Source organism: Eleutherodactylus coqui, chromosome 3 (assembly GCF_035609145.1).
Source record: "Eleutherodactylus coqui strain aEleCoq1 chromosome 3, aEleCoq1.hap1, whole genome shotgun sequence".
Lineage (NCBI taxonomy): Eukaryota > Metazoa > Chordata > Amphibia > Anura > Eleutherodactylidae > Eleutherodactylus > Eleutherodactylus coqui.
In genome coordinates, this window is record NC_089839.1 from 158,312,339 (window position 1) to 158,332,265 (window position 19,927).

The 19,927-nt window shown below is 42.5% G+C and overlaps 1 protein-coding gene across 3 annotated transcripts in view; it reads left to right on the forward strand.

Moving 5' to 3' along the window:
• XRCC6 (X-ray repair cross complementing 6) overlaps positions 1 to 16,065 on the forward strand; it is a 44,190-nt gene extending 28,125 nt beyond the window's left edge. For all 3 annotated transcript variants that reach the window (XM_066596436.1, XM_066596437.1, XM_066596438.1), the window contains exons 9-13: positions 2,891 to 3,052; positions 4,324 to 4,453; positions 5,698 to 5,798; positions 12,795 to 12,908; positions 15,701 to 16,065. In XM_066596436.1, the coding sequence (XP_066452533.1) occupies positions 2,891 to 3,052; positions 4,324 to 4,453; positions 5,698 to 5,798; positions 12,795 to 12,908; positions 15,701 to 15,903 (710 nt within the window). In that variant the 3' untranslated portion in view covers positions 15,904 to 16,065. The remainder of the gene's footprint in view (positions 1 to 2,890; positions 3,053 to 4,323; positions 4,454 to 5,697; positions 5,799 to 12,794; positions 12,909 to 15,700) is intronic.
• Positions 16,066 to 19,927: the final 3,862 nt, after the last annotated feature.

A 19,927-nucleotide genomic window follows, 5' to 3' on the forward strand; every position in this document is an offset into this window, starting at 1 on the left:
TTCGGCTTCATTAAGCTCCCCCATGTGGGAATGACTACTGTACATTTAATCTCTGTACTGGACATAGTATTGCAGGTCTTTTCAGTATCTGCTGTGTCACTCCCCACAGAGCAGGTTGCCCTCCAATTTCAGTATCTGATGTTGAGGACTGTCAATGCCAGTATGTATTAAAAATCTCCTATCTCCTCTTTAGGCAGCATGTCACTGTGTACTAAATTCTGAAAAATCTCGCTAGCAGCACAGTACATGATGGGACACTCTGACTTCCAGCCCAAGTAAAAACAGTTAGGCCAGGCGCAGACGAGTGTATCTCGAAGTGTGCCAGCTGCAAGATATACGCGCACAGCACGCAGCCTGCGCAAAATGACATTGCGTACGGGCTGCAGGCAGCCCATTGCCATGTACTATCTTGGCGTGTTTGCGCTTGTAATACGCAGAGCATACTGAGATTTTTCTTAGGTGCTTAATATACGCAATTCGTGTGAGCGGTAGCATGGCTGCTTATGGGATATTGGTAGAGCGTATTATGTGCTCAAACCCTGCACGTGTAATACGCAGTTATCAGATGCTCGCGTGAGACGGCCCTTACTGGCTATATTTATCCTCAGTGAAGGCGTTATCTGGACAAGGCTTTAACTGGTTTGTCGACGTACCACAGAGGAAGATTCTTAAAAGCCTTCCAGTTGGTACTTCTGCCTGGCGAATACCTGCTCGCTTTTATTACATAGTACACTGAGCAGGCTATGCATTTCGCTCCACCATCAGTCAACCCTGATGATCCTTCCATAGCAAGAGCAAGTCCTCTATTGCTATCATAAGTAAACACACTACACATTTAGTGACGGTATTAGGCCTCCTTCACACGGGCGACAAAGTCGCGTGATTTTGTAGCATTGCTATGATGCTACAAATCGCATGTATGTGAAGCCCATGGTTTCCTGTGGGTTCCTTCACACATGAGATGCTTTGTAGCATGCTACAAAACGACACACAAACCTCGCAGGTCCGGCGATATGCCCGCGACACGCTAGGTTTTGTAGCCCATGTTTCTCTGTGGAGCCTTCCTCTCTGTTGCATCGCATCGCACGAAAACGCGGTTTGCATACGATGCGATGCAACTTTGATAGTAGAAGATGCTACAAAGTCGTGTTATTTTGTAGCGTCACATGCAACTTTGTAGTGCTACAAAATCACGGTATTGCTGCGAGAAAATTGCAGCGATATCATACAGTGCAGCGATGCGATATTGCTGCGATTTTCTCGCTGCGATGTGGTGTCGCCCGTGTGAAGGAGGCCTTACACTGATACATTATCTAGTAGTCACCTCTAGTGCCTTCTGCCTACACTGGCACACTGTACCTTTTTCTATTGGGTATGATGCCAGTGTCCGGGAACTACATTCTACATTCATTCTTCCCTAGGCTCTTAACGGGGGTGCATTCCATTGCATCTCTTGTCTCAGTACCTAAGTTCAAGGCATCTGGCGTGCTTCCTATAGCCCATCTTGACATTTGGTCCTTAGTACACAAAACAAAATATATCTTTTTTTATTTTATTTTATTTTTTTAACATTACCTGTGAGCCTTGGGCAAATTGGTCTCCCCCATATATGCAATCCTTCTCCATCTTCCATGCACATTCCTCTTTTAGGAAACATCATAACTTGACAGCACAGATTCTAGACCATTCCGCCTCCATGTTTCTGATATCCTAATCGCTCTCCAACAAGACTACTTATTTCCCCTAGGGGATTTTGGCCCCTTCTTCCACTATTCTGGTACAGATCCTTCTAGAATCCCTGCTTACAATCATCCTGGAACTTAAGATGTATATACGCCACTCATATACCAGATCTGTTTGGTGTCTATTCTCTGTTTGGGTCATTTGCAGGACCCCACAGTAATGGCCTGCAACGCGCTTATGTAACAGATGATTAACGTTCTGTGGCGGATTACACCCCACATTTCGACTCTCTTGATCTGCTATATTGTAGAAGTGGACAACTAGATGACCAACATCCACAGTCAAGAACAGATTAAATCGGAGGATGAGCTCTTCTCACCTTCATAAGGTTTAAGTAGAAGGCCTCTTTTCGACTTCAATTCAAAAATAGTCTTGCTTTGCCTTGCCTACTTGCAAAGGCGACATGCTTCCACACTTTGTAGTAAAGTCTGACAGGACTGGGAAGGGACAGAACTCCACCTTCAAGAAGGCTGAAGAACAGTCAGGAAAAGAAGGAATGGTAGCACATATAGTGTATTTCTTCTCATCCTGGGGTGGATGTCTTGGTTAACGGAGTGGATAGCTAGTGTTGTGACTAAGAATGCTGCTTTCAATACAAGAAACTTGGGCTCAGATCCTGGCTAAAACCCTGGCTAAAATGAAGCTGACCAGACTCACCCTTTCTTCTGCCCACCCCTTGGACCTGCTCTGGAACATCCTGAGGTTTTGCTATCTCCCCCAATGACACAAGAAAACAGGATTTTTGTTACTTTTCATAAAATCCATTTCTTATCTTGTTCATTGGGGGACATAGCACCCACCCAGTAATTTATTCTTTAAGGACTCGGCTTGCCTCCTCATAAAAGACCCTCAATCTCTTCTGTCTTTTACATGGTAACATTTGTTTTGTTTATTACGGTCTGTATTATTTCACACCGGGTGTTAATTTCTTTTTCTCCTACTGCTCTCCTACAAACTAATTAGCTCAGGGCCTGTGGGAGGGGTATGCAGGTAGGATCAGCTAACTCTTTTTTTTATTTGCTTAGTGTCTCCTCCAATGGCAGAAACTATACCCATAACTATATAACAGTAGATAAACTTGTCTCCCAATGAACAACACGAGAAATTAATTTTATAATAAGTAACAAAACTGTTATTCTCTCTAAAGGCAGCAGCACCTTATTTCAGGCTCTGCTCATTAAATGCCTGGAACGACAAGTGATGGCCATTTGCAGGTATACCCCACGCAGAAATGCACCACCTCGTTTTGTTGCATTGGTCCCACAGGAGGAGAAACTGGATGATGAAAATGTACAGGTTAAACCTCCAGGTGAGTACAGTGAGGATAAGATGTGAGAAAAAAATGAATGATGCCTATTTTTTTGTTTTACAAGAATTGTAAAGGGAGTGAACGCGGCATCATTGATTCATCTAAAGTTCAATTCGTCCAACACAAAAATTTACCTTTTGAAATGCCATATTCTAAATTGAATTTTCTTTTACTTCCGTTTGCCTGACATATGCAGGAACACTAATGGCTGTTTATTGAAGCTTACACTCCACAACAATGTCCAGAAACACAGATAAATTTTATCCTGTTCATCTAACCCTCTTAGATGCCAAGGTCAGGAGTGACCATGGTATCTAATTGGGTAGTTAGAGGGAAGAGCCAAAAGTATTACAGTGAATTACAAGCAATCATAATGTAAAATCCCTTTGTGGGACTAAAACAAAACCGTTTAAAATAGAAGCAAAGGAAAAAGTCAAAGGCCCAATAATCACGGGTTTGATTTGAGGAATCCGCATGCAAATTTGATTTGCGGACCTTTTAGTCCGGAAAACAAATCGCAGCATACTCCAATCGAGTGCGGATCCCGCATAGACAGCTTCCATCCCATCTGTAATTGAATTTTGGATGGGCCGTGAATTCTGTGGGAAAGCAAGAGTTTAAAAAACAAATATGCAGGACGCAGCGCCAGCCGGCACTTCTGCACACAGCCACAGTGAAGCAAATAGAAGACTCAGGCGGGTAAGCAGAAGACCCGCAGTGTCCTTTGCCGCGGGCAGGGTCGGATTCCGCTGTGGGCTCCCACATGCAAAATTTCGATCTACCTGTGGACCTGAGGCCAAACACAAATTTTCCCACTTACTATGTAAAAACCAAATTGTATCGCTCCCTCTGTGAAGTCTAGACTGTTAACATGTGATATTGCTTACCCTGCACAGTGAACGCCATTTAAAACAAAAGAAACACAACAAAAAAGTAATGCTAAAATTGCTGTTTTTTTGCTTCCCCAAAAATGAAGTAACATGTAATTAGAAAGTCCTTTGTACCCCAAAATGGTAAGAATCAAAACTATAGCTGGCCTCACAAAAAAGGCCCCCCATATAGTTATGTCGACAGGAGAATAAAAAACGCATGTCTCTTGGAAGACGGAGATGAAAAAACAAAAAAGTTGCCGCCAAGGGATTAATAAAAATGTCATTCTTTTCAGAGACATCTACTCACAGTAATAATTTTCTCTATCGGAAGGGCTGTCATTGATGATAAGTAATTAAACAGCAGTAACACTAATCTTCTTTATTGTCTATTAAATTTAGGTTTCAATCTAATTTTCATGCCGTTTGCTGATGATATGCGTAAAATTGACTACCATGAGATCGTTCCAGCTAATGATGAACAGGTGGATAAGATGAAAGAAATTGTCCATAAGCTGAGATTTAAATACAGGTATGACGTGAGTTGTATGGTGCAAGAATAGTATATTACCTGTATTTCCAACTCACTTGCCACCGTGTCATGACATCAATGTGAAATGCCAGAGATCGCAGAGTTGAGGCACTTGGCATATTCCGGTGATCCCATTCACTTCAGCTGGACTGCCAGTGATTGCCAAGCGCGCCTACTGCTGTCAGAATTTTGGGACTTGCTGGGCACAATTTCTCTGGATTGTTTGGGGTCCCAGCAGTTGGACCCCCATTGATCAGCAAGTTATCCCCTAACTGGACAGGGAATAACTTGCCGAGATGGGAATACTACTTAAAGTATAGTGTCAGCTTGGTACACATTTAAAGAGAATCCGTTCACATAATTGTTCCCCCTCCAGTGGTGTTAGTGTCATGTGTGGCTCTCATTGTTTGCAGCTCTAGTACTGTGCACCTCTGTGACACAAGGGATGTCTACTAGTGCAGTCTGTCTTCATTTCTAAAGTTTATGTACCATAAGTAGTAAAGACATCAGGAGATCCTAGCAGTTGCATCTACACCGTGAAAGCTTATAGAATATATTATAAAAATACTGGGCAAATTAAACTCTTGGAAATTAGGATTTTTTATTTCTTTTGTCCTAAATAGGAGCTTAGAAAGTTTCATAGATTGCGACTTGGAGATCATACTTCCTTTGCCCCATACAAATAATGGATGTGTATATCAGAAAGAGTGTTGAGGAACCTTTAATAGATCAGGTATTGTTCCTGATAGTTGCATTAACGCTTGACCCCCCCCCCCCCTTCCCATTAACCCTATTTGGAAACTGATAGGAAAGTGTGCGATAATTTACAATACTGCAGATGGAAATCAGGAGGATCTGTGGACTTTATTAAAGCAGTTGTAGCATAGAGGGTTAATACGATATACAGTTGGGTCCAGAAAACCAGTATTTAGACAGTGATACAAGTTGAAGTGAAGCTCAAGGTCAAGACTTCAATCACATCTTCATTACTTTGTTTCAGATCCATTGTAGTTTGTAAAGAGGCAAAATTCTGAAAATGTTGTCACTGTCCGAATACTTGTGGACCCAACTGTTTGGCTGATTTTCTGTAAAGTTTCTCAGATGTTTTAAGTGTGTTTTAGTTTATTGAATGTGGTTTAATTGTTTGCAGTTGAGTTCTCTTTGTAAATCGAGCTGGAAGTATGACCAGTGTTTTTAATTTGCCTGTTTCTTCTAATGAGCTCGTATTGTTTGTGGCTGTCTAGGAGCGAGTCGTTTGAGAACCCTGTTTTACAACAACACTTTCGTAACTTGGAAGCCCTTGCTCTGGATTTGATGGAGCCTGAACCCATTGAAGATCTAACTCGTAAGATTTACTGGGATTTATCCTCATTTGTCTCTTATTTTAGTCATGTAGAAGAATATGTTAAAGGGAGTCTGTCAGTTCCTGTGACCGCCCAAAGACCTGACATGCCGAGTCTAGCATTATGAGTATAAGGCCTGTTTCAGACGGGCTACAAAATTGCATGATTTTGTAGCGATGCAACATCACTACAAAACACATGTATGTGAAGCCCATGGTTTCCAACGGGTTCTTTCAGGCTACAAAACTTCGCTAATGTGAAAGAACCCATTGGAAACCATGGGCCTCACATACATGTGTTTTGTAGCGATGTTGCATTGCTACAAAATCTTGTGATTTTGTAGCCCGTGTGAAACAGGCCTTATGCTTACCTTCCTCTGTGTTCCCTGCTGCATGCATAACGAAGACTACACATGTGCAGACATAGAATGAGAGGACCAGCACTATCATCGTATGTATGCTTCTAAGTAGTCCACGGGATGCAGCAGCACAGGAGCATAGAGGAAGGTTAGTATAATATTCATAACCCCGGACTCAGCCTTTCTGCTCCTGTGAGCGCATAAATTTAGCCTTCGATGCTCATTGGTGCTAACAGACTCCCTTTATGAAGGAAGGTTTTCTCTCATCATACTAAATCATTATCAACACCTGCTTTCTACAGACTTTGCGTTAAAGGGGTAGTATCAGAGTACATTTTTTATCACCTGTCCATAGGATAGGTAATAAAAGTCTGATCAGTGGGGATCTAAATGGTGATACCCCCACAATCCTGAGAACCGGAATCCTATGCACCCCTCTCATCGTCACTGCTAGCTTGCTACAACCACCCGCAGGGACTTCAGGTTGGCCGAACTTGCACAAATCTACTCTGTTCATTTTAATAAGGCTGAGGGAAATAGCTGAGTGCGAACACTCTTCTATCTCTGGTAGTCTCATTGAAAATGAATGAAGTGGCACTGTGCATGTGTAACCGCCATTCCATTCAATCTCCCCTTCACTGCTGGGGGTGCAGTAAGCTAGCAGTGAGGAGGAGAGGGGGACATGAGACCCCCGTTCTTTGGATTATGGGAGTCGAGGCGGTATGACCTCCACCATCAGACTTTTATCACCTATCCTACAGTCAACGGTAACACTTTGAATTTCATGATTTAGTGTTCATAAAACATTACATTGCACCTGTATTTTTTTTTAGCTCAGGTATGTTACTGTGTTATCATGTAATACATACACAAGCTGGATATTAAGGGGGTATTTCCTGGCTGAGATGAGAAACCCGCAGCTGGTTTCTCGGCCACCTCGCTGGAAGTTATGGAAACAACAGAGGCGGTAGCCTTACACTGTTCCTGTAACTCTCATTGAAGTGAATGGGTGTTAATGGAAACAACGTAACACTCTTTTTTTTTTTTTTCAACGGGCTGATTCCTAAAATGTAACTTTTATTAATAATAATATAAAATAATTATTGGGCTATGATGAAACAAGACATACATAAACCCACGGCTCAATAATGCCCCCAGCTCAAAATTTGACTGGACGGGGAAATATTTTTTATTTATTTCCGTCCAGGAGCACAGCGGAGCCAGTTTGCACTCCCGATATCAGTATAGAGGAAAAACGATTACTGTGGTTGGAAATAGCTGATAGGCCTTAGCTAAGGTAACTTGTCAATAGCCACAGAATGCAACCTCAAGGAAACAAAAGTTGAAGAATAGCACCTATTTAACTGCTAAACTTTGTTGAACAATATCTATTAACCCTTGTTTGTGTGCAGTGGCGGATCTTTAGGAATGGTGTTAGTAGGACTGCTAGTACACTGTTCAAATCGTATATTGATGTTTATATATTCATATGATTAAATAGTGAGCTAGAATCCTAATTCTCAGTTCAAAAAGTGTTGCTTCTTATCCTTAGAGATCTTTGGTTCATATGGTACAAAGCGTTTCTGTTGAATTCTCAACTCATCAGGGACCTTAGTATTTTTAGTTTCTCGCAGTTAGTTTATCGCCTGGAGGGTATCCCTTTGTGCTTTTAGATCTGCACGAGTGATAGCATAGATCTAGATATGCCTAGATCTCCTGACAGGTTGAATCCCTCTATGGTGACTAGAGCGGACGCTATCAGTTTGCTGCAGCTGGTAAAATACCAATCTGGCAACCCCCCGGTGTCTCTGATCTGCGAGAAAGAATGTTAGCGATCATAGAAGATGGAAACAACGTAACACAGTTCGCTATGCCTTTTTTACAAAATGGGAGTTAGAGACCGCGTTGTGCTACACTTTTTCTGTAAATCTCATTCACTTCATCAGGAGTCACAGAAACCACATAAGGCTGCTGCCTCGGCTGTTTCAATAACCCCTGACAAGGTGGTCGGGAAACCAGCCGCGGGTTTGTTATTTCCCTCAAGAGACACGGAAATTGAAAATACTCCTTTAATTTCGTGTGCTGGAGAAGAGAAATAGTAAGTAACACAACAAGACAAACACGATCTACAGCAATAGATAAGCATGGATTGGAATACTAGATCAACCCATCCACTTGGGTTTTTACAGTACTGTTACATGGTCTTAGACATTTCTGGTACAGATCTAATACATAACAATCCAGTCCATTACAATAAAAGTTCACCTCTTGAAACCGTAACCAAATCAAGTAATCTTCTTGCAGAAGTTGTACTCTACGTTAAAGGGGTTCTGACACAAATAATGTTTTTATGCTTTAGCAGCCATTGTTCCCTGGTGTGCCTAATGGACCCAGGGAACCCACGGTTTAATGGCTGCTAAAGCATAAAAAGATAATACTTACCTGTTCTTCTGTTGTTGTTGACATCGGGGGGGTCATCTCCCGGCAGGCAGTCTTCTTCCTCTACGAGCCGCGCCGCTCTGGGATCGCGCGCATGCGCAGTGGAGAGGTGCCCTCTGACAGGAGTCAGGACGGGCTGCGTCTCCACTGCGCATGCGCAACACTCCGGAGTTCAGCAGGACGGACGGGCCGCCCACAGCAAGCACTGCTTGTGACGTGCTTGCTGTGGGCGGTCCGTCCGTTCACCTCGGAAGTGCCTGACGGACGGACCAGAGCAGGAAGCGGTCTTTTTGACCGCTCCTGCTCTGCTTTAAAGGCACAGAAGAAGATGCCGGCTGGAGGGGGACATGCCTGGCGATCGGGCCAGGCCAGGCAAGGTGAGTACAATTTTTTATTTTTGATGTCAGAACCCCTTTAAGAGTATATTTACAGAGAAATGCCTCCGTTTGTGTGGCACCATCTTTCCATGGCAGTACTGCTGGAATGATCAGCGGTTAAGTGACAATTAGTCTCAGGAACAGGTTCGGGGTCCAAATCAATATGTCAAACCAGCTCAAGTGCCAAGTAAGGAAGATGAGGCACACACTGGACTTTGCACGTCTTCCACAGCAGCTATCCTGAATTCCTTGAGTTGATTAATACGATCTCTCCAGATAATGGCAGGATAGACCACCACAGTAGAAGGACCTGCTCACACAACGTTCAGGCATCCACCGCCGGGTTCTGTCACAGGTTTCCATCTGGATTGCTGAAAACTACATTCAGATAGAAACCTGGAAGGAACAGTATTTGCCTATGCTATACTCTATGGCATAAATGCCAGAAATGAACAGAACCTTGCTCAGAGTCCTCATTGGTCTTCATTTGAGTAATGGAAGCCTATAGTTCCATCCAAGTTTCTGTCTGGTTGCTATTTCTGAGATCCACATAGGTACCTGTGACAGAAACCAGAAAGAGGCCTGAATATGGTGTGAACAGGTCCTAAGAAAGTGGACTACTTTGTGCCACGATATTTAAAGCGTGCCACCTCTGTTATTCATTGCAATTTCTTGGGTTAGTCAGACATCAATTTGGCTCCTTCTCCTTCAGCAGATGTATCCATTTCTTGTAACTGTTTTGTTATACAGTTTTCTTTAGATTTCTTTTTCTGAGGAGATCTAATCTAGAACATAAGATACAATCTAGAGATGAGTTGATGGTTAATAGCCTTTTCTAAGTATTTTGACGAAAAAAAAGTTAGCAAGTATGAGAGTCAGAGTAAGACCTTCAGTTAGCTCATAAGGCTTTTGTCAGACGTGGAATAAATCCTCTGGCTAGCTGTTGGTAGCTGATCGTGCAGAAGTTATCTGACACATCTCCTTCGATCTTAAACTCTTTGGACATGTTTAGAGACAACAAGCAGTGGCCTATTGTCACTGACAAGCTGCTCAGGAACACATGTCGTGCATCCCTATGGGCAGCTAGAGGTGCAGATCTCCCACGCGGGAGACTCGCAATGATTTTATAATTAAAATCTGCCCATGGATATTGGGCCCTTAAAGGTTTTTTTTCCATTAACATAAAGGGGGTTTTCTATTAACATAAATTCCCATTGTACAAACTGAACTTTCTTATGTACAGTTTAACAAAAAATGCAGCATTTTTGAGCCCACAGTTACCTTCTTTCCAGGGTCAGAAGCAGGAAGAAGCAGGTTTAAAAAAATGTCCTGCTTCAGAGCTGCTTCACAGGTGGAGTATATAGACTTGTTTCCTCTTTGCACCATCAGAGCAGCATGCATGTATAGACCTCTATGGGCTGAGCATCAACAGCGAATGTTAGCTGTATATTAGAACTGACACTCTGCTGCAATGGTCAGAATCAGAGATAACTGTGATCAAGGGCGTCTAACTCCTTGGGTGTTGTACTCAACAGCTAATGCAGAGGGTGGTGCTTCCTTTATGACTCCACTGCCACCCCTCCACTGCGACCTGCTCATGGAGGGCGAAAGCAGTTTGCTATGGTAGCTAGGGGCTCAGCAATGGCTCCCAGGTCTGCTATCATTGAAGTATACCTGTTAAGCCTTGCTAAAGGCAGGGCCTAATTAAAAACCTGTCACTGCAGTGCATTAATAGACTTGATTAACAGAGCATATCAATTCATCAAGTTAGAACCAAAAAGATTTATAAAAAAGTGTAATACAATGTTAAAACAAATTAATAAAGCAAAAATCCCCAGTTTCCCCATTAAAAATGCTTAGTGTCAAAATATAAAAAAAGTAACTGTAGGATCACTTTCATAATAACCCAAACAATAACATTGTGTTATTTAATCCACACAATATAAATTGCTGGTTTTTCGTCATCCCGTCTCCAAAAAAAAAAAAAGAATCAAAAGCATTCAAAATGTGTTATGTATGCGTTTTGTACCACAAAATGTGACCACCTAACATCAATTTAGAAACCATAAAACTTTCACATTCCCTTGTCACTGGACTAATTAAGCAGTTATTGTTCTGTGCATCCCTTTCCGGTATTTATTTAAGTGATATTAATCACATTGTGTCTGTGCCCTCTTATCCTGTCCTAGAATTCGTATCAAGTGCAAATTAATCTTACCATGTTTGTGCCCTCCTATGTGATCATATGTACATGTATTTATATAAATGCATCTTTAGATCTGTTCCATTATGAACCCTGAGTAGGTTTGAAAGCTCGTTATAGCATCATGTAATTTTGTCAGCCATTAAAAGTATGATCTCTACAAGATTACTGTATATACTCGAGTATAAGCCTAGTTTTTCAGCACATATTTTTGTGCTGAAAAAAGCTCCCCTCAGCTTATACTCGAGTCAAGGAAGGCTTTAAAAAAAACCCTCCATACTCACCTCCCAGCCGGCGTCTGTGTCTCCGGCGGCGGTGCGGTAGGCTGCTTGAATTCTCTCCGCTGTCATCCCCCGCCGTCCTCTTTGCTTGGCTCTGTCATCCCCCGCTGTTATCACTGTGTAAGTAAGAGCTGTGATTGGATCAAGCGTCAGCCAGTCACAGCCAGTGTTCGATCATTCACAGCCAATCAAGCTGCTTTAGAATTCTCCCCGCTGTCATCTCCCTACTTGGCTTTCAAATCCCCCGCCGTCAGTGCTGTGTAAATAAGCACTGTGATTGGATTGAGTGCCAGCTGTGACTGGCTGGCGCTCAATCCAATCACAGTGCATACTTACACAGTACTGACAGAGTCAAGCAGAGAGGACGGCGGGGGATGACAGCGGGGAGAATTAAACCAGCTTGTCACACAGATGCCGACTGGGAGGGGAGTATGGAGGTTTTTTTTTTAACCTAGTATATATTCGAGTATAGCTCGGCTTATACTCGAGTCAATAAGATTTCCCAGTTTTTAGTGGTCAAACTTATTGTCTCGGCTTATACTCGGGTCGGCTAATACTCGAGTATTTACGGTACTTGGTTTTTCTTACTGAAAACAATCCCACCATACCACAAAATGGCACTTATGGAAGTGTCTACTCAATATACAATAAAGAAGCCTACACAGTTCAGTCTAATGAAAAATAAGGTTATAGTTCTTGAATATGACAATAGAAACAATCATATGTGTCAGTATTGCAGTGTATTATATGAACGATGTATACTGTATTATTGCTTCACAAGCAACCTAATACAGTTGGATGTTGGCTTTTAGTTACAGGCAACGCTCGCTTGTGATGGTGTGGGCGCAGCATCACTGTGACATAATAATACAGGGATTTGTAAACGATCTGCTATTCATGATGGGCTAATATGTTGTGGGGTGAAAAAGGGCTAACCAAATGTGTGCCATGAGTAAGAACATAGGTACTGTCAGAATTGAGTAGGTTCTTGGATTTTGTGTATCATTTTATGCCTGCTGTACATGTACAACAGAAAATGGAAGGGATTTCATGGACTGGGCCCAGGAGCTGAAGGGTGCTGGCTATAATATACAGCGGTCACCCACTCGCATTAACAGGAGATTGGAGATGTCACATTATTTATCCTGCATTGTGAACACCGTAGGAATGCAAAAGATTACACAGTGCCAGAATTGTACTTTATGTATTGTGCACTTGTATGTCAATTTTTTCAGATGATCGCAAGTCAACAGTGGTGGAGGAAGGGTGAAGGGTTGGTAAGGTTTGTGTTTAGCAAGATAATGTTAATGGCACTTTTTTATATTTTTGTTCAACTCTAGTACCAAAATCAGACATGATAGATAATCGATTGGGTGCTCTGTCAGAGGAATTTAAAGAACTCGTTTATCCGCCTGGTTATAACCCAGAAGCTAAAGCCGTGAAGCGGAAACAAGGTAAGATTAGCCACACGCCTGGTTTAATGATTGGTTAGTATTGCATTTGCCAGTTATATTTTGTATTTAATGCAGTGAATATGCAGGACTAGTTCTGGGTGCTGCTAATAAAATGCAAGTGTCTCCAAAACATGTGCACACATACATACAGTATACTTCTGACTGCAATCAGTGGTACAGGCTCCACCTGGTGCTGCCCTCAATGAGGTCTGCAAAAAGATGGGGCGATAAGAAGAAAGAGAGTAAGGTTTAGGCAGTACCTGCAGCAGAGGCTTGGATTAGGTACTCAAGGGATATTCAAAGTGAAAGCTGGATTGGGCTGCCAGGTCAAGATGGGAGGATCTGTGTTACCACTGCTCCGCTCCTGGCTGGACACAGAACAGACAGGGAAAGGGGGGAGACCATTCAGTCCATAAGGCACAGTGACACTTTAGCAAGAGCTATTCTTGCTGGAAATATGTCTTCTGCTCAGAATAATACGGTAATCCCTTAGGGCTCATGTCCACGGGCAAAAGAAGAATTAAAATCCGCAGCGGATTTTAACTCTTCTCCCGCACGCGGGTCCGCACCCCATTGGGATGCATTGACCACCCGCGGGTAGATAAATACCCGCGGATGGTCAATAAAAGTGATTTTAAAAAAATGGAGCATGAAAAAATCTGGACCATGCTCCATTTTCGTGCGGGTCTCCCGCAGGGACGGCTCCCGCAGGCTTCTATTGAAGCCTATGGAAGCCGTCCAGATCCGCGAGAGACCTAAAATAGGAATTTAAAAGAATTAACTCACCCGCAGCGGACCGGGAAGGTCTTCTCTTCCTCACGGCCGGATCTTTCTTGCTTCGGCTTGGCAGATGTGCCCGGCGCATGCGCGCGGCACGCTGGTGACGTGCCGCCGGCGTGACGAGTTCATCCGCCGGCCGAAAAAGAAGATCCGGTCGTGAGGAAGAGAAGACCTTCCCGGTTCGCTGCGGTTGAGTTAATTCTTTTAAATTCCTATTTTAAGCGCTCATGTCCGCTGGGCAGGAGGGACCCGCTACGGATTCTACATGGAGAATCCGGAGCGGGCCTGATTTTTCCCGTGGACATGAGGCCTTAGAGCCATGTGTGCATGAAGCAGACACAGAGGTTGAGCCTGCTCAATATGTAGTAATATCCAGGTTATTACTCCAATTCTGTTTGTCTAACCTCTTAGATGCTGCTATCAATAATACTAGCAGCATTTAAGTAGTTAGATAAAGGGAGGTTGCTCCCTTTTATCACCCCATCAGCCCCCTCGATCGAGAACACTGAATTTACAGCTGTCTTTTTAGTCAGAGTGTGTTCAGCAGAGAGGGAGGGCCACCCTGCAGCAGAGATCATCTAGAATTCTCCTGTACATCTCCCAATCCCGGATAGCATGAATTTTTGAATATCGCCACCATCAATCAGAGAGCATATTTGCTCTCTGATTGTCACATATGGGGTTTGTCCCAGAAAAGGAGTAAAATGATGAGGACTTACTCATCTGATGACTCCTCTACAATATTTAAGCCTTCAGATGGCATCTAAACGTTTTTTGCAAATAAATGTAGAAAAACTTTTAAGGCTTTAAATATTGAAAAAATGAACAAACAAAAAACCTACACATAATTGGTATCGCCACATCTATAACAACCTGTACTAGAAAATATTACATTTTTTATCCAGCACAGTACATTCGGTAAAAAAAGACAAACAAACCCTAATAATAAAAAGCAAAAATGGCATTTTTTCTGATCATCTCACTTCCACAAAACACGAATAAAAAATAATTTAAAAACCACATATACCCAACAATGGTACCAATGAAAACTACAAGTTGTCCCGCAAAAACAAACCTAATACAGCTCTATTGATGGAAAAATTAAAATGATTTGGTCCTGGAATGTGACACCACACAAAAAGTCTTTTAAAAAAGTATAATCATAATGACATGCTTTTCGGGCCACTCCTAAGGGACGCAATAAAATTTAAAGGGGTATTACTAGCTAAAATATTTATAAAATATCGAAGTATGTAACATAAATATGTGATAGGTGCAGGTTCTCCTTCTCATCAATCCAGGGAGGTGCAGATTATGGGCGTTGCAGTAATGGCCTAGTATGTCCTAACTCCTGAGCTGTGTGATATTCTTCCCTCCCTGTGAGCAGTCAATAACAGACAAGCATTTCTTTGTCCAGATGGTTAGGAGCTGCATAGAATAGTATGGTGGGCCACACATGGGCTTTGGGTTGCAGGTGCCTTGCTATTGCTTTAAACCAACCTTCTCCCCATGCAACGTATCTGTATTTTACATTGGTCATTACGTGGTCTGAAATTCGTAATATTTTTGATTCGCTTCCACAACTTGGTCTTTTTATGTGGGTACCAACTACGGGAAGATGTTCTTCAGCTTGTTCATATCTAGGATTGATAACTGCAGTGTTTGCAGTTCTCACACCGGTTATCTCTTTTTATGGTGGTGACAACACCTTTAACAGCATTAGGAAAATAATGTATCGGTTGGATCAGCATTATCCTCGCGATGAAGGGATTACATGGTCTAGTTGAGCACTGCCGTCCCTGCACAGTGGCACTCTTGACCACCCGCTGTGCAGACTTTTTCAGTTGGATGTAGCTGTGTTGTAGCTCTGAGTAGGTGACAGATCACTGCTGTGTAGGAAATTCCTCCGAGGATCGGTGGGTTCGGATAAGTCGGGCCTCCACCAATCATAATGTTACACCACATATCCTACCTATATAACATAAGATTAAAAGATGTGTAACTTTTTGTAGGTGATGGCAGTAGCCAAGCTGGAAAGAAGGCCAAGACTGAAACTTCCATTTCTGAAGCAGACCTTAGAGCCTATGTGAAGAACGGAACATTGGGGAAGCTGACCGTGCCGGTGTTGAAGGAATTTTGCCGCAGTTATGGGCTGAAGGGTGGGAAAAAGCAGGAACTTATGGATGCACTTGAAGATTACTTTGCGAAACTCTGAACATTTATTCCCTATGATGAAAACAATATATTTTCTACCAATGTTTATGATATTTCATTGTTTTGTTACAAATGTTACTGGTTTCTGATGACCCCTGAAGAAGCTTCAATTATAAAAGGATTAAAGAAAAAAAATGACTCCCCTCATAAATCGTGTGCCGCTCTTTGTTGTTATCCCTGCAGCAGTGTCCAACCATGCGGCCAATCCCAAGCCTCAGCAGTCTCCTGGTGTGTATGTCACCACTGAGGTCAGTGATTGGCTGCAGCATTCATGTGGGTGTACTGTATGTCATCACAGACTGGTGGAGGTGCTGGAGCCGCAGGAGCTTCAGGGGAGTCATGGGATTTAAAAACTTCATTTCCTGGAAAATCCCTTTAAAGTTTAAATGGAGCTTATGAAAGCCTGCGTATTAAATGGGGGCAAAATATTTCTTCTATCTGCATGCTGATGCAAGTCGAGAGCTTGAGTAAAGTTTATGGTCAGTTTAAGCGATGGGTGACAATTTAATAAAAAGGTCACATTCCTGTTTTCCTAACCTGCCCTATTTTGTCGTGCTGGAAACTCTGCACCGCACATCAATTTCCTCATGGTTTTTTTTGGAGAATATGTGAAACTTTTAAAAATCTCACCCATTTCTTTGGTACTGTGATGTTTTTGTTCAGAAGTCATCTGCGGCGTATCCGCTTTGTCTGAACATCCCCTGCAGTACAGTACAATGGAAGTGAATGCGTCCTACTAATTCCATTCACTTTGGTTGAAATCTGCAGTGTGCCGTCGCAGAAAAGTGATGAACTTTTATTAATTGCAGTGAGTGAAATACATACCAAAAATCACATTTTTTTGTTTGATCACCCCTTTAACCCCTTAAGGACCAAGCACTTTATAGGGATTTTCCGCACGTGGTGGTTTTACTGCCCTGTTTTTTTCTTTCAGCTGCCAAAATGATTTTTGCTGCATTTTTTAAATTCAAAATCGTACTGCTTCTGTGTAGTTGTGATCATTGTGCGCGTTATGATCGCAGGTGATTCATATTACCATGAAATGGCCTTTAAGGTCCTATTGAAAACAATGGGCAAGACATTCTGAGGGAACGCCAAAGATAGAATATGTTGTGAGGAAAAAATAAAAACAATCGCTCGTGAATGAATCCATTAACATATATGTCTAGTTATTTTGTATCTTTTTTAAATGTTTTGGTTTTTTTTTAGTTTTAATTCCGGTGAAAAACTAATACCTTTTTAAAAATCTTTTTTTTTTTTTTTAAAATAAACTAGGGAATGGGTTCCTCATTTTGTCTTGGACGTTTTGATATATATTACGTATGGTTTCGGATTACAGTGCGCATATGGCAATGGTTTTGGTTGGCGTCGGATTTGGGTCATTGTGTGTGTGTGTGTGTGTGTGTGTGTGTGTGTGTGTGTGTGTATTTTACTTGTTTTTGAAACTTTTCGTTACCATCTTTATCCCTCATGATATATCTATAATTTATCTTACTTCCACTGTAGCTGGGGCTTCTATATGAGCCACATCCATAGGAATCCCAGTTATAGGGGAAAACTTCCCCTGTAGTGACAACAATCACTAACTGAGCTGATCAGGGTCTGCTAGGACCCTACAATTCTGCTCCAACAAGGGACACTCGGGAGTCACTTGATCGCCGGGTCGCATAGTGGAAATAATGCTTCCACTTTCACTCTAGAGTACATAGCGCTATGTTGCCTGGAAACGAGAAGCAGAGCGGTTAAAAATTGCTTCTCCCTTCTCCTCCGGGTCCTCGGCTGTATGGCAGCTGAGGACCTGACCTACTTCTGCTTGATTGCAGGAGCAAAGCTTTAATCCTGCGCCATACATCTTCCATTGGAGGAGATTAAAGCCCAGAACCAAATGCCATATATTTACCGTGCTTGGTCCTTAAACCCTTAAGGACCAGACACTTTTTAGGGATTTTACCCATGTGGCGGTTTTACTGCTCTATTTTTTTCCTTTAGCAAACAAAATTATTTTTGCTGTGTTTTTTTTCCCGTGACATATAGGTCTTTTTTTTAAATATCTTTTTCAGTGAGTTTGTTTTCCGTTTTTTAGTTTTATTGGGGGTAAAAAGTTAAAAAAATGATTTTTTTTAACATTTATAGTTTTTTTAAAGTTATTTTTATATTTACACTAAAATAAAGTATGGGAATGGGTTCCTCTATTTGTTTCGGACGTTTTGATATATAGTATGTATGGTTTTGGTTTACAGGGCGCTTATAGCAATGCTTTTGGTTGGTGTCGGTTTTGGGTTATTCTCTTTCTTATGTATACATTGTTTAATTCTGTAATTTTATTTTACTGATGTATGTAATTATGTTTTTTACTGTCTATGTCCCCCATGACGTCACGTAAGACCTCTGGGGGACATTCACTTTTTTTTTTCTTTATTTGACACTTTCCCCCTGTAGCTGGGGCAATCATAGGAGCCCCAGTTACAGAGTAAAGCAACCCCTGTAGTGACATTAGTCACTTGCAGAGCGGCCAGGGTCTAGTTTGACCCTCCAGCTCTGCAGTAGCAGGGAATCCCGGGAGGTCACATGACCCCCCGGGCTCCCGTAATGAAAGTGCATTTTACTTTCACTTTCCCCACACAGTACTCATTGACCACTGTGTATCGGGGAAACAGAAGGCAGAAAGGGTTAAATGATTGATTGCAGAGGAAGGAGACTTAAAGCGCCGATGTAATTTTACTATTGGCGGTGCTTTAAGTCCAGGACCAGGGGCCGTAAATTTACTGTGGCTGTTCCTAAACGGGTTAAGGGAGGGGTTAAAGTAGTTGTGCAGTCGGATATTTCTGTAACTCCTTCATAGTATAATATTTCTCCATTATCTCACGCCGCAGACCAACTTGTACTGCGAAAAGGTAGTCAGAGGAAAGCTCTACCCAAAATGTGTTTGGCTGGAATGCCAACTCCATGCCCATAGCGGTCCCAGGGTGTGCCGCTGTACAGGCTTCAGCGTGTTGTCTAAAGGCTCTCCTCTTGGGGGAGACAAATAAAAGCAATAATATTGTATCCTTGTAAGGGCTGTATTTACACAGGCGAGAGACTGATATCACACTCCTAAACTTGCCATTTTTTATGTGAGTACAATGCGTTTTGTGAGAAATACGCATCACTGTGCATGTGACTTTTACACTCGTGAAAAGCGCATGCTATTTCAATAGGAAAATGTCAAAAAATTGCATCACCCTTGCATGAAAATCACCTGATCGCTCAAAAAATAGCACATGTTCTGATTTTCCTATCTTACAACATTGCAGCGAGAGAAAAGTATCTCATGTAAATAGACCCGGTTTACATAATAGCTTCTACTGTCCTGCCAGTTTTTGCGTCTCGCAATGCACAAAACTTGAGCGATTATAACGCTTGTGTGAATACACCCGAAAGATGAAACTTGACAGCAAGACATGAAGCGGCTTCTTATCAACGAAACGAAGCAACTAGAAAGACTTTTTGCTTAGGCCGGACTCACACCCGAATTTGTATTATGGATTCCGCAATCACCATCTGCGCCAACGATCCGTGGTAAAACGCAGGCATTGAAAGGCATACATCTTTAAATTTTTCCTTCACACTTGCGGATACAAATTGTGTGGAGGAAAAAAAATCACTGCCTGCTCTATTTTGCCGTGGCTACCTGCGTCATTGCTAAGCATCGATGCAGGAAATACAAATCAAAAGAAAAAATGTCCTGCGCATGACCGCCTGCGTGCCTCCGCAGTACAGTTATATGAGGGACGGCATTTGGTCCGGGCCTTGTTGAGAAAACTGTTGGGCACTCTTGCATCCAACAGCTGACCTGTGTAAGGCCGGCTGCACACGGCCGTGACGGGCTCCGCCGCGGAATATTTCGCGGCGAAGCCCGTCACGGCGCTCCCCAGAGACCCCATACTTACCAGCGGATCCGGCGTTCTGGGTCCCGCATGACGCTTCGGCGTGACGCGCCGCCGCGTCATGTGACACGCCGGCCACATCACAAGACACGCCCACAG